A 12,652-nucleotide genomic window follows, 5' to 3' on the forward strand; every position below is an offset into this window, starting at 1 on the left:
CCGATCTGGTTGCCCCGCTGAGTTGTTCTGGTCTTCTGTTTTTTTTTGCCTCGGAAAACGTGGTCTTAATCGTGGCTCAGTTTTCTCTGTATCTTGAGACCCATTCTAGAGACTTGAGGATAAAAATCTAGCCTGATACTTTGCTGGGGGTGGTGAAGACATTGTCCTTCAAATGAAACATTTAAATTGCGGCCACGTCTTTCCCCAATGGATGTAAAAGATCCCGTGGCACAATTTCAAAGAAGACTGCCCAGTTGCAAAGGAATTTTTTGATTGAGCAATACCCATGAAAAGAGTTATCCATGACATTCCAACCAAAATTCATCCCTCAATCAGTAACACTAAAAACACTATTATCACATTGCTGCCAGTGAGAGTTTGCTGCTCTGAAACTTGCTGCAACGTTTATTGCATTTTAACAGTGATTACACATCTGTAGTACTTCATTAGCAGACAGCGCGTTGAGCTTCTCGGCTTGTCCATCAAACACGGGTCTTCAGACACCAGCGTAAGGCAAGAACATTTCGCCAACAGTGGGATTCGCGGGAGGCTGCAGTTCGCGCAGCGGGCACCGGGGGGCTGGGCGGCGCTGTCGAGCCGCGGGCTTCACCTGGCGGCTGGAGCGGGAGCGGCGGAGAGGCTGGGCTCGGGGAGCGGGCGGTCGCTGGGATTCGGGGACGGGCCGGGGCGCGGCGGGAGCCGATCGGGTTGGACGCAGTCACATCGCCAGAGGCGGAGGGCAGGTCACTGGCGAGAGGAAGCAGTCGAGGCCGGGAGCCGAACGTGTCGACTGGGTGCGGGCTCTTTCCCCCCCCCCCCGAACAACACCCCACCTCCCCCTCGGACCAGGCCGGGCTCGGTGCATTGACGACGCCCCGGCTCTCTGCAGCCGCTCGGTTCGCCCGCCAAGCCCGGGAGAGCCCACAGACACCGGACTCTGGGTGTGGGTGAAGTCGCCCCCCCCCCCCCCTTCACCGCGGACGGGGCGCCGAGCGGAGTGGGGCCGCCATCTGCTGGCCGTCTGAACTGGGAGAGGATCCCGAGCACCTCCAGGGATTTCGCCCCCCCCCTTCCTCCCCATCCTTCCTCCCCCTCCTTCCTCCCACCCACTCGGTGCTGGGGACATTCAGCAGCCAGCGGGGTCTCGGACGGGAAGCGCCAGGATTACTATTCCAGCGGGGGCCCGGTGCGCCTGGAGGAGAGTGCGGGCGGATCTGGGCATGGAGTGAGTGCCCCCTCCTCCTCCTCCCTCCCAGATCCCAGGCTCCAGTCCGATGGCGGCGGCGGTGAATTACTCGCCTCCCTGGTGGGTGAGCCTCCTGCACCGTCTCCCGCACATCAACCTCCAGCTGGAGGCGGTCAGCAACGACTTCCATCCCGAGGACACCCAGTACCAGGAGGTAAGGAGTGGGGGGGCCTCTGTGCCTCATGGTTCGCGTCATTGCATCGCGGCTCGGGCACAGTCTGCCGTCTGTAACACGGCAGCGAGTTAAAGTTCGTTCTCTTAACTTAAAACACGATTACAGACCCTAGCTTGGTTGTACTCCCCTTGCCCCAGCAGTTCCCTCTCGCTGAAAATCTGCTGTATGCTTTGTAAAACGGCGAGAAGGGTTTGGCATGACAGATGTGAAGTTCGCAGCAGCTATTTAAAGCCGCCACAAGTAATCACAGTAACTTTTTTTATTGCGGTTGCGTGGGTACGCTCGCATTATAAACTGGCGGCTACTGTGCTGGTGGTTACTTGCACTTTCTTCCGATGGGATGGAGCCCAGAACCCCCCCCCCCCCCCCCCCCGTGATTTGGGGGTTTGAGGAAGGAGGAGGTAGAGAATTACATGAGGCGGCCCAAAGGTTTTGAGCAGGATTTGAAGTGGACGGTAGCTTAACGGGACGAATTCTATAGTATGGCTGAATTCTGTCATTGGGGATGGCTGAGTGACTGGACATTACCGGAGCTGCGTGCCGGATATCTTCACTATAGATAGTGATATTGATCTCGAGTGTATCGAACACAAATTGTATATTTAATTTAAAATTTGCACACGTGTTCAAATGTTAAATTAGCTGGTACGTGTTTTAGAAATACACAAGACTTGAATGAGAACATTTTTATTGCTTACAGTTTCACTGGTTCTGGAAATGAGGCGAAAGTTCATAGAGCTACTATTTGTGATTTCTGTGTTAATTGCATGGCAAATGTTGATCTCGTCTAGACGTATCCCTGTGCCCTGATTGCACCCTAGAATTGAAACAGTAACACAATCATAATGGCAATATTTCTTCCCTATTGTTCTGCTAGAAAGAAACGCCTATATATAGCAAGGGAGCGAAGTTTTTTTTAAATGTCCCAATGTCATTACTTAATAGATCAACATGTACCTTAATTAAAATACTTTGTATTAAAATGCTACATTGATGCAATTACGGAAGGTGATGCAGACAAGTTGAGTTTCCCACAGCCTGGGTTGGAAACATTTGGCACTAAAAGTAATTTTTGAGTAAATGACAGTGATCTGAATTTATCCAGTGCTTTTCATGGTCTGTCTTCTCCCCTTTGCCAAAGCTTTCGAATCACTGAAGTACTTTCGAAGTTTGTAGACACGTGGCAGCCAATTTGCACACAGCAGGCTTGCACAAACAGCAATATAATAACGGTTTAGTAATGCTGATTGAAGGATATATAGTTACAGGCTACTGGAGATAGCTCATCAGAATAATTCTATGGAACCTTTTGGATTCACTAGAGAGAACAAATGAGGCATCTGTTTAATATCTCATTCTAAAATGTCACATTAACCAGTACATTACTTCAGTGAAGCATTAGCCTAGATTTTTGTGCTCTGCATTGGGACATAAACTTGATTTGAGGAAGAACGATACTGATTTAGCCATGGCTGCCAACATTGTTGTACCATATTTAGGATTGGTCTGATGTGTAGGTATTGAGTAGGGATATTTCACATCCAGCTTTTCTGTAATAGGGCTAATACAGCGATGTTTAACATCAAGTGAATTTGGGTATTGCCCATCTAGGGTTTTATTTTAATAAATTGTTGATGTTTATGGTTGGGTCTCAGTTTTATTCATGAATATGTCTGGATAACTTGGCAGTGAATCTGAACTTGAGACTTTTGTCTGTTCTGTGCACAGTAGTGTTTGTGGGTATGAAATAGAAATTCTGGTTCAGCTTGGGCAATTGTTGCCACAGAATCTAAGTAGCATTTGTAAATTACGATAATGGCAAGTGTAGAAGCCTCTTATTTATGGGATGAACTGTGTAAAAGTCTGTGTGTTTTAGTTTCTGTGGTGCATAGTAAAAAAAATACTCAGATTGGATTTAGAAAGTTCTAAATATTTTGTATATTTTAATGTAGTAGATAATTTGTGGTGAATTATGGAATGTTTAACATGAGAGGGGGGGGGAATTGTGCAATAATGAAGCAGTGAATTCCAGATTTCATGAGTGGAAAATAGATTAACACTTTATAGAAGTCTGCAAAATTCTGATTTATTATGTGGATGGTCTATATTTGTACAGTCATACAACATGGAAACAGGCCTTTTGGTCCATCTGGTCCAGGCTGAACAAGATGCCCAACTAAGCTAGTCCCATTTGCCTGCATTTGGCCCATATCCCTCTAAACCTTTTCTATCTATGTATCTGTCCAAGTGCCTTTGAAATATTGTTAATGTACCTGCCTCAACCACTTCCTCTGGCAGCTTGTTCCATATGTGGACCACCATCTGGGTGAAAAAATTAACCCTCTAGTTCTTGATTCCATAACCCTGGGAAAAAGATATGTGCATTTACCCTATCTGCAACCCTCACAATTTTATACACCTCTGTAAGATCGCCCCTCATTCTCCTACACTTCAATGAATAAAGTCCTAGCTTGTTGAACCTCTCTCTATAACCTTGAATCCTGGCAACATCCTCAAATCTCTTCTGCACTCTTTTAGCAATGGTTGCCAGGTTTGTTACATTTAGTATGGTGAAAACTTAATTCTATAAACAACACTGAGAGTAATTTTTCTGCCTTTTCATTGGTTCACTTCACAATTAAATAATTCTTAAGATCATGCTACATATTCACAACAATACATTGAGAAATTACAGAGGAAATTTTGTTTATATTTGTTTTAAATGGCAAAATACAACTGGACGTGCTGGAAATTTTAAATGAAAACCCCACACTTCTGGGTGGATCAGACAGCAATATCTGCATTATCCTAAAAGAGTACATGCCTGGCTCTTTTTGTCTATTTCCCCATAGAGGCTGCTAACATATTAGCTTTACCAAAGGAAACAACTGTGAGATAAAATAATATGAATTACATTTATCAGATCTTTTGTGGTGTATGTGGTATATTACAGAGTCATAGAATGGCTTATGGCATGGAAGGAGGCCAAACAGCCTGTTGAATCTATATGGGTGATTCCTGCACTACAGCAGTTTGGTAACAGAAATGCACCCCTATAGAACTTGGAAAGCACTCCCTGAAAATCTGAGATATGGAATAAAAATACGCTATCATGGAGCTTGTGTTGGGGGGTTGGGGGGGAATCTGCAAATAAACATTTTTTTTCAGCTCGCATTTCTTGAAACATGGGCAGATGATGTGGCTTTGTGCTATGAAAATCATGCTACAGATGGTTTTCTAGGAATGCGTTCCCCTCCCTCCCCGCCCCACTCCTGTAATGTCTCAACTTGCCCTGCTACCTTCAGTGAACTATCCACACATACCACCAAATGTCTTTGTTGTGTAGTGTAGCGGTAAGTGTATCGCTATTAGTGCCAGCAACCCGGGTTCAATTCTGGCCACTGTCTGTAAGGAGTTTGTACGTTCTCCCTGTGTCTGAGTGGGTTTCCTCTGTGTGCTCCGGTTTTCTCCCACGTTCCAAAGGCGTACAGGTTAGGAAGTTGTGGGCATGCTATGTTGGCGTTGGAAGCATGGTGACACTTGTGGGCTGCCCCAAGAACACTCTACGCAAAAAAGGTGTATTTCACTATGCGTTTCGATGTACACGAGGCTAATAAAGATATCTTTTTAAAACAATGTCTCTAGTTTATCGTGCCTTTCCTCATTCTTTTTATCAATATGTAACATGTCATATTTGCCAACATTAAATTTAATTTTCCAACCATCTTCCCATTCCACCAGCTTACCATCTTGAAGTCTGTAACCATCCCCATATTCACTATAGGGATAGACAGAGATTCAGCTATCACTATGTTCACTATGCCTCCAAGTTTTGTGTAGTTTACACATTTGGAATATGTGATCTGTATACCCAAGACATTAATATGTATTAAAAGCACTAGCACTGATCACCAGAGAACACTGTACATTTTGCATGAGAACAACCTTTCATCTTTACTCCATTCCTTCTTACTTAGCCAATTTTCTTTCCATGCATTCCAACCCCTTTTATTCCATGGGATCCATTCAAGCCAATTGTGTGGCACTTAATCAAAAAATAATGGTCTCCCTTTTATCCGGGTCACAAGAGACTGCAGATGCTGGAATCTGGAGCAACCCTCCATAGATGACGCCTGACCCTCTGAGTTCCTCCAGCATTTTGTGCATTGCTCCCTTTTATCTGTGTCTGCTGCATGAATTGTTTGTTTGCTGCTTCTCCTTCTGTTTTATCTAAGCGTGGAGATGTGATGTAGTGAGGGAGAGGCTCAACATTGTCTGCCGGTTGCGTTTTGGGGGAACTGTCTGGTTCTATGCTTGTCATTACATAATTTAACTCCACCTCCCCCCCCCCCCCCACTGTATTATTCCATACTGTGCCTTCATTTCTGTGTCCTCCACCTTCCACCTACTAGCTAGCTGTTCACACTTCTCATAGCTTCCTTTCCCCTTGTTGCAGGGTCACTGCTCTCAAATATTTGCCCCTCCTCAGTTTGTCGATGAGCCCAGAAGTAGAACCCTTTCCTTTTCCATACGATTACTTTGCGCTCAAAATTAACTTGAAAAGGAAATCAGATTAGGGCTAGAGAACTGCTTGTCTGATTTTATTTGTTCCCTCTGTTGTGTAGCATCTGACTCACACTGGCAAGTGATTATCTGTGATTATGTCTGATCGTCAACAAAAAAAAAGTTGATTTGCTTGAAAAATTGAATACATTAGGGTATTAAGGTTGCTCCTCTGCTATTAACTTGAAACTTTTTGATGTTTATAGATTGCAAGCAAAAAGCTACAATTAGTATTTACTAGTTTATTATGAGCTCCATTCATCTTGTAGTTATTCTTGCTTTTAAAATATTTTTCAGCTTTTCAACTTGTCAGCTTAATGATGAAAAAGAAATGAGTGGAAAAGATGCTAGAAACTAAAGAAAAATATACTACTCAAGTGCTGCAGATTGTCCAGTGTGGCTGCATCCTGGGAAATTGGGCACTCTGCTTGTGTTGAGAGAGAATAATATAAATTCATCTTGCAAGGCCGTACAAGCCCAGTTCCATGTTTTGGCGAGAGTCTAACTCTTTCAAATAAAATCTTAAGCAATCAACAAAGGCAAATAATTCATAGATGATTGTAATTTTTGCTGTGAATAATGTAACTTTTTTTCACCTTCGCTATTTTAGTAGCTGTGCCAAAAAACTTATTGAAGGAAGTATTTATAAAAAAGCATTTCATGTAGTTTGTAGGAACTTGGTGATGAGGTTGAAAAATCACAGGATAAAATATATTCTCATATTAAAAACAATTCAACTGTGGCAAATCGTGCAGTGAGTGTCACTTCTTAAGACCTATCAGCACCATCTGTAGGACTTATATAAAAAAACGTACGTATTTGATTTATCTAAACTTTGCATCCTCATTGTTTTGAATTTAATATAGGATTAGATCTTGCTGAGGTAGGGCATGTAATGGGGTCTGGTGGTTGATAGACTTGACCCTGCTTAAGATAATTTGCTCACCAAGTTGCTGAAAGTGCAAGCTGATCATGGTGAGGGAAATGGCTTCTAAGATCTAAACGAATAGGGTGACTGTAGAAGAGCTCTGTAACCAATGGTTTTTGACTTGGACAATAAAGCAGAAAATCTGAGATGTGGGGTAATAAAAAGCAGGTGAATTTGATGTTAAGTATAGAAAGAAAGATTGGTTTAAGTGAAGTAGGGTAAGGAAAAGTAAGTTTTTTTTCATTTAGCAATGAAGTTTGCTGAATGCTTATTCCATTGTCTTTGTGCTTAGTTAATATATGCAATGTTTGTCTTAAATAAGCGTTGGACTAACAACAATCTTCAAGGGAAAATGATTCATTTTAAGTTACAAAGGTAGATATTTTCTTGAAGGAAGTAGTAGTTGGTATATTTCTATTGGTGATAAAGATTTGCAAGATTTGTAGGAATATAGTATTTGAGATGAGCTATTTGCTGGGATATTTAAGTAAGATTTACTGCTTTGGCCCATAGACTATTGAACTAAATCAAATGCCATTGAATTTGAATATTTTCTTATTGAGGGAGATGTGTGTAAATTGAAAAGATTCCATACGAGAATCTAAAACAGTCACTGGCTTTTTATTGTAAAGTTTGTAATTTTTTTTGTCTGCCTAAAGTATAGTTTACAAAAGATCTGCAGTTTTATCTGCAGATCTCACTTTTTTTTGTTCTTGTGACAACAGATGAGACCTTGGAGCCACTGTCATACACAACCTGATTTCCTTCTCTCTGGCAGCTATTGTCCATGTGAAAAGCCCCTACGTGATGGTTGCTGTGCTTTATGGTTCTTATTCTGTAGGTGCAGTACGTGTGATTTATTAAACAAGACTGTATTAGCCATTAGCTTCATTTGGGTGAAATGTAATGTTCTATTATGTGTTCCAGCTTCCAAATTTGCCCCAGTATGTAGCTTGAGCTTTTAGAGCTACCAAGAATGAAACTCTTTAAATAATATAAGTTGATTTGAAATGTATACAATCATTCTTCCACTCAGTTGAACATAAACATTGGCTTGAAATGTAATAAGTAGCATGAACCAATGCTTAAGTAATACACCAGTACTTCTACAATGGAGGCAAAATAGACAACATTTGTACTTCCCAGCATATTTCTAAGTTGACCTTCCTTCCCAGAAGTCAGATGGTAGAATGGTTTTAGAAGATTTGAGAGGTTAGAGGGATATAGAATTGACCTTGGTTTATGTTTTGTTCTTGTAGATTGTAAATTTGTAGTTTGTAAATCTTGTAAATTTGAAGTTTTAAAAACTGAGGCCTATTAATGCTGCCCTGTCAATGTAGATGGATAGATGTCTGGATTGCTTCCTGAAACAACATTGGCACCAAGTTTAAGTAGGTGAAAATCAAAGAGATTGCAGATGCTGGAAATCTGAAATAAAAATGGAAAATGCTGTAAATGCACAGCAGCTTGGGCATCATCAGTTCTGATGAAGGAGCATTGCCCTTAACGTTAACTGTTTCCTCAGATGCTGCTGAATATTTCCATCATTCACAGTTTTTTAAGCCCAAGAGTGTGTCAGCGTACTTACGCCCAGAAGAGGAAGTTATGTTTACGAGGGGATCTAGTACAATTGATTCTTGTTTTCTCTTTGCCTTAAACTCTGCTATCAAGTTGGAAAAAGGCTGGTAATGTGTAGACACATATCTAATTTCCAGTAATTCTTACCTCCTGTGTTTCTCCTCTCTCTTTCTGATCCACCTCCCATTTTTGTTCCAGCCACCTACTACCCACACACTTCACCCACCATATTCCCTTCCCTATCTGGTTCCATCTGCCCTCAACTCTCCCTTAATGGTTCCAATTATCACCTTCTTTATCAGATTGCAGCACTTGTAGCCTTTGTGTCCCTTTCAGCCTCTATCTCCACCTTCACCCTGTTCTCCACCCACCTGGCTTCATCTGCATTTTTTCCTTGTCTACTTCCCCCACTCCCCCTCCTCCTCCTCCTCCCGGCTCATTCTGCCCATCATCCCTCACCCCTCCTTGGTCTACCTATCACTTAATGGCCCCTGTCTCACCCCTTCCCCTCTTCTCTTTACACTGGCCATCTTCCCTCTCCACTCTGTCCTGATGCAGGGTCTTGACAATTCCTCTTCCCCCCCCCCCTACAGATGATGCATGATCTGCTGAGTTCCTCTGGCAGTTTTTTAATAGGCCATGTTATATTTCTGAGACAGTAAACTTTGCCTGTATGTATAAAAACAAAATGGAAGATTCTCACAGTAGAGTACTTTTATCAATCTGATTTCAAATGACATATGAAAATTGAAAAATAGTAGGCTTTGAGCATGCTCCACCATTCAATATGATCATTATTGATCCTCTCTCTCAATACCATATTCCTATTTTCTCTCCATACACAAAGATGCCTTTTGTGTCCAGTCAGAAAATGTGTTAATTGAAATATTACCTTTTCTCCCAATGTTTTTTAACTCTAAATGTAAATGAAGAATTTGATTCTGTATTCCAAGGAGTTGTACTGATATTTTTAATGGCAGGATCCTAGCCATCCTTTTGATAAATATAAATATTGATGCTGGTGTTATATTGTCCAGTTTTTCTCCTGTCAGGGAGTTTTAAACTGTTTATTCATCCGTTATAAATTGTAAATTCTGGGAAGTGAATGTATGGAATGGAAATTGGCGATGCATCTATAAATTGAGGAAGCTAAAAGTTAAATTAAATTTATCCCAAGGCCTCAACTCTTTGAACAAAAACAAGCAATTGAATATTTCCAGATCTTCAGAACACTTTTTTTTAAAAAGAGTTTGAAAGTGGATGGATAGAAAGGAGAAACAGAGTTTTGGGCTTGTGCCAAGAGAAGAGAAAATGGCTTCTGTGGGGATTAAACAGTTTATATTGAAAGAAAGACTGAAATAAAATGGCTGTTAATTGCTCTACTGTAGATTTTAACTGTTAGCACTGGGAGTGAATGCTCAGCACCTCTGCATCACTTCTCTTCTGCCCCCCCCCCCCGCCCCCCACCTCCATCAATAAATTTGAAATATTAAAATAAATAGCTCTGCTGGCAGCTTGTGCCATTGTTAGCAGCTTGTCTCATTTAGCCTGACACATACAGATTACCTCCAGGATTTATTGCTTCTGTCAAAGCCATTCCTTATGTTTTTAAAAAAAAGTTGCAATAAATATATGGTGGAAACATTTCTAGCTCTAGGAACAGAGGAACACTCATCTTTTTTGAGCAGGTAGTCAAACTGCTGCTTCAAGTTTTTTTTAAAAATCTATCGAATTTAGTCTTGTTCAGACGTCCCATTACTCTGTTCCATCATGGCTTTCGTAAAGGTGTGCGGTTTATGAACATGGCGGTATTTAATTTTAATTTATGGACAACTAGTTAGTACAATGGCTATATTGTACTTAATTTAGATGAGCTAAGAACATCTAGTCGTTTATGGTAAAAAGATTGGTTGCTGCCATTGGTGTGCTCAGATGGATTGGCTGTATTTACATTGCACAAATCTTTGGTCAGATCCTGTTGAGAGTGCTGCGTTTGATTTTGACACCACCTCAAAGAAAGTATTGAGCGTTAATGGGTATTTGTAGATTCATTAGAATGGTAACCAGGACAGAGTTAAATTATGGCAGCAATCAAGAAAACTTGAGCTATGCTTAAAAGTTGGGAGATCTAATAGCGGTCTTTGATTTTAAAAAAATCAAATTTTGGACACGTTGAACCACTGACAGGGTTGGCATCTATTGCCTATCCTTAAATGCCTTTGAGTGGATGGGTTGAGCTGCCAATTACAATCATTATTGTTGGTCTCTTTGTAGGAAGTCTGTCAATTATTTTGGTTAGGGACTCTGTAACAATGAAGGAACAACAATCTATTTTCAAGTCAGGGCAGTGTATGACTTGAAAGGGAGGGAACTTGCAAGTAATGATAAATTTGTGTATCTGATGCCATTAGATGTTGGTGGTGGAGGCCATAGTTTGATTAGTGCCAGAAAAGCTATTTATTTCCTTTGATGGAACCCAGAACAAGGGAATTTGATCTTTTAACCATGAGGTATGGAATTTAAAAATGAAATTGGGAAGATGAAAAAATACTCCAAGACCCCAAAATGCTGCTTATGCATGATGATTTGAAATTGTAAAAGCAAAGATGCCCTCTTAAATCTATCTAGCTCAGAATTAAGAAATATTTATGTGGGTAATGGTATTGAGGGAAGAGGAACAACTTTGGAGGAAATGGATTTAAGATACAGCTTGGCCATGATTTAATGGAAGAGTCCAAAGCCCCTCCTTGTGTTAGTTGCAGATGCAAAATAATCAGAATTGGATGCAAAACAATGCATTTCTTTAGGTACTACACTTACATTTTTTAAATCACAAGTGGCCAGTAAATAGTACTAGAATTGGTGTGCTTATATACAAATAGCAGAGATGGAACTGCAAAATGTTTTAAAATGAATCTCTAGCCCATGACTGCTTAAAGTGGAGACTGAGCATTTAGGGTGGCACTGACGAGCTAGAGTTCATGCATTTTGAGCACATGGAAGGCCTGCATAATGGGCAAAAGGAGCTTGCAAGTTATCCACCAACCCATACTGCCAAGTATCTCCTGCCCCACTTATGGAAGAGTCTGTAGTATCACACTGGCTCATCAGACCCCTCAGAATTCACTAAACCGGAGTGGAAATACATCATCTTTGATCCTGAGAAACTGCCTCAAGAAGGCATCCATCGTTAAGGACCCTCACCATCTGGGTCATGCTCTCTTCAAGTTACAGGAGGTACAGGAGCCTGAAGACACGGTCTGTGAACACTACCATGTTATTCCTCTTTCAGACTATTTATTTATTTTTTGCAACTTATAGTAATTTTTATGTCATTGTCTTGCACTGTACTGCTGCCTCAAAACAAATTTCACAACAGGTATCAGTGATAATAAACCTGATTCTGATTAAACTGGACTGATGCTAGAGTGCAGCACTAACGAAGTACTGTAATAGTGGAACTTATGTCTCTACCAAGGTAATTTGTAAAGAACATAGGACCTCTGTCAGTATCCTAGTCATCCATTCCCCAACCAACATCATCAGAATCAAATGTCTTGGCTATTTTCTTTGTTACCTTTTGAGACCTTGCAATGTGCATAGTATTTTCTGATAATTAATGCGAAATGTCTGTAGCCACACTTCAAAATAATTTGTTTTTTGTTTGAGGATCTGAACGTGCAAAGCAAGTGCATGTTTTGTTAGTCATTCAATTTTCACGCTTTTGATCTGCCAGTGTGCTAGGTAAATTTTCACATCTTTTAAAAAAATTTTTTTAAACTTTATTTACAGCGTAGTAACAGGCCCTTCCGGCCCAACGAGTCCGCGCCGCCCATTTTAAACCCATATTAACTTACCCGTACGTCTTTGGAATGTGGAAGGAAACCGGAGCACCCGGAGGAAACCCACGCAGACACGGGAGAACGTACAAACTCCTTACAGACAGCGACGGGAATCGAACCCCGATCACTGGCGCTGTAATAGCGTCGTGCTAACCGCTACGCCACCGTGCTGCCCTATTTTATAGGTTATATTTATTATCTATTTATTAGTCTATTTTATAGTTTATGCAATTTAGAATGAGAAAAACCAGCGTTATGAGGTCCTGATTACATTTTAATTCAACAGTGCATACAAATTAGTGTAAAGCTTTGTGTTATAT

At 41.2% G+C, this 12,652-nt stretch overlaps 1 protein-coding gene across 7 annotated transcripts in view; it reads left to right on the forward strand.

The window, feature by feature from the left end:
* The first annotated feature begins 598 nt into the window (after positions 1-598).
* LOC127573460 (protein tweety homolog 3-like) overlaps positions 599-12,652 on the forward strand; it is a 139,156-nt gene continuing 127,102 nt past the window's right edge. For 6 of the 7 annotated variants that reach the window (XM_052021704.1, XM_052021700.1, XM_052021702.1 and 3 more), the window contains exon 1: positions 599-1,400. In XM_052021704.1, coding sequence (XP_051877664.1) covers positions 1,275-1,400 — 126 coding nt within the window. In that variant the 5' untranslated portion in view covers positions 599-1,274. The remainder of the gene's footprint in view (positions 1,401-12,652) is intronic. The other variant, XM_052021703.1, reaches the window with a different exon arrangement.

This window comes from Pristis pectinata, chromosome 8 (assembly GCF_009764475.1).
Source record: "Pristis pectinata isolate sPriPec2 chromosome 8, sPriPec2.1.pri, whole genome shotgun sequence".
Taxonomy (NCBI): Eukaryota; Metazoa; Chordata; class Chondrichthyes; order Rhinopristiformes; family Pristidae; genus Pristis; species Pristis pectinata.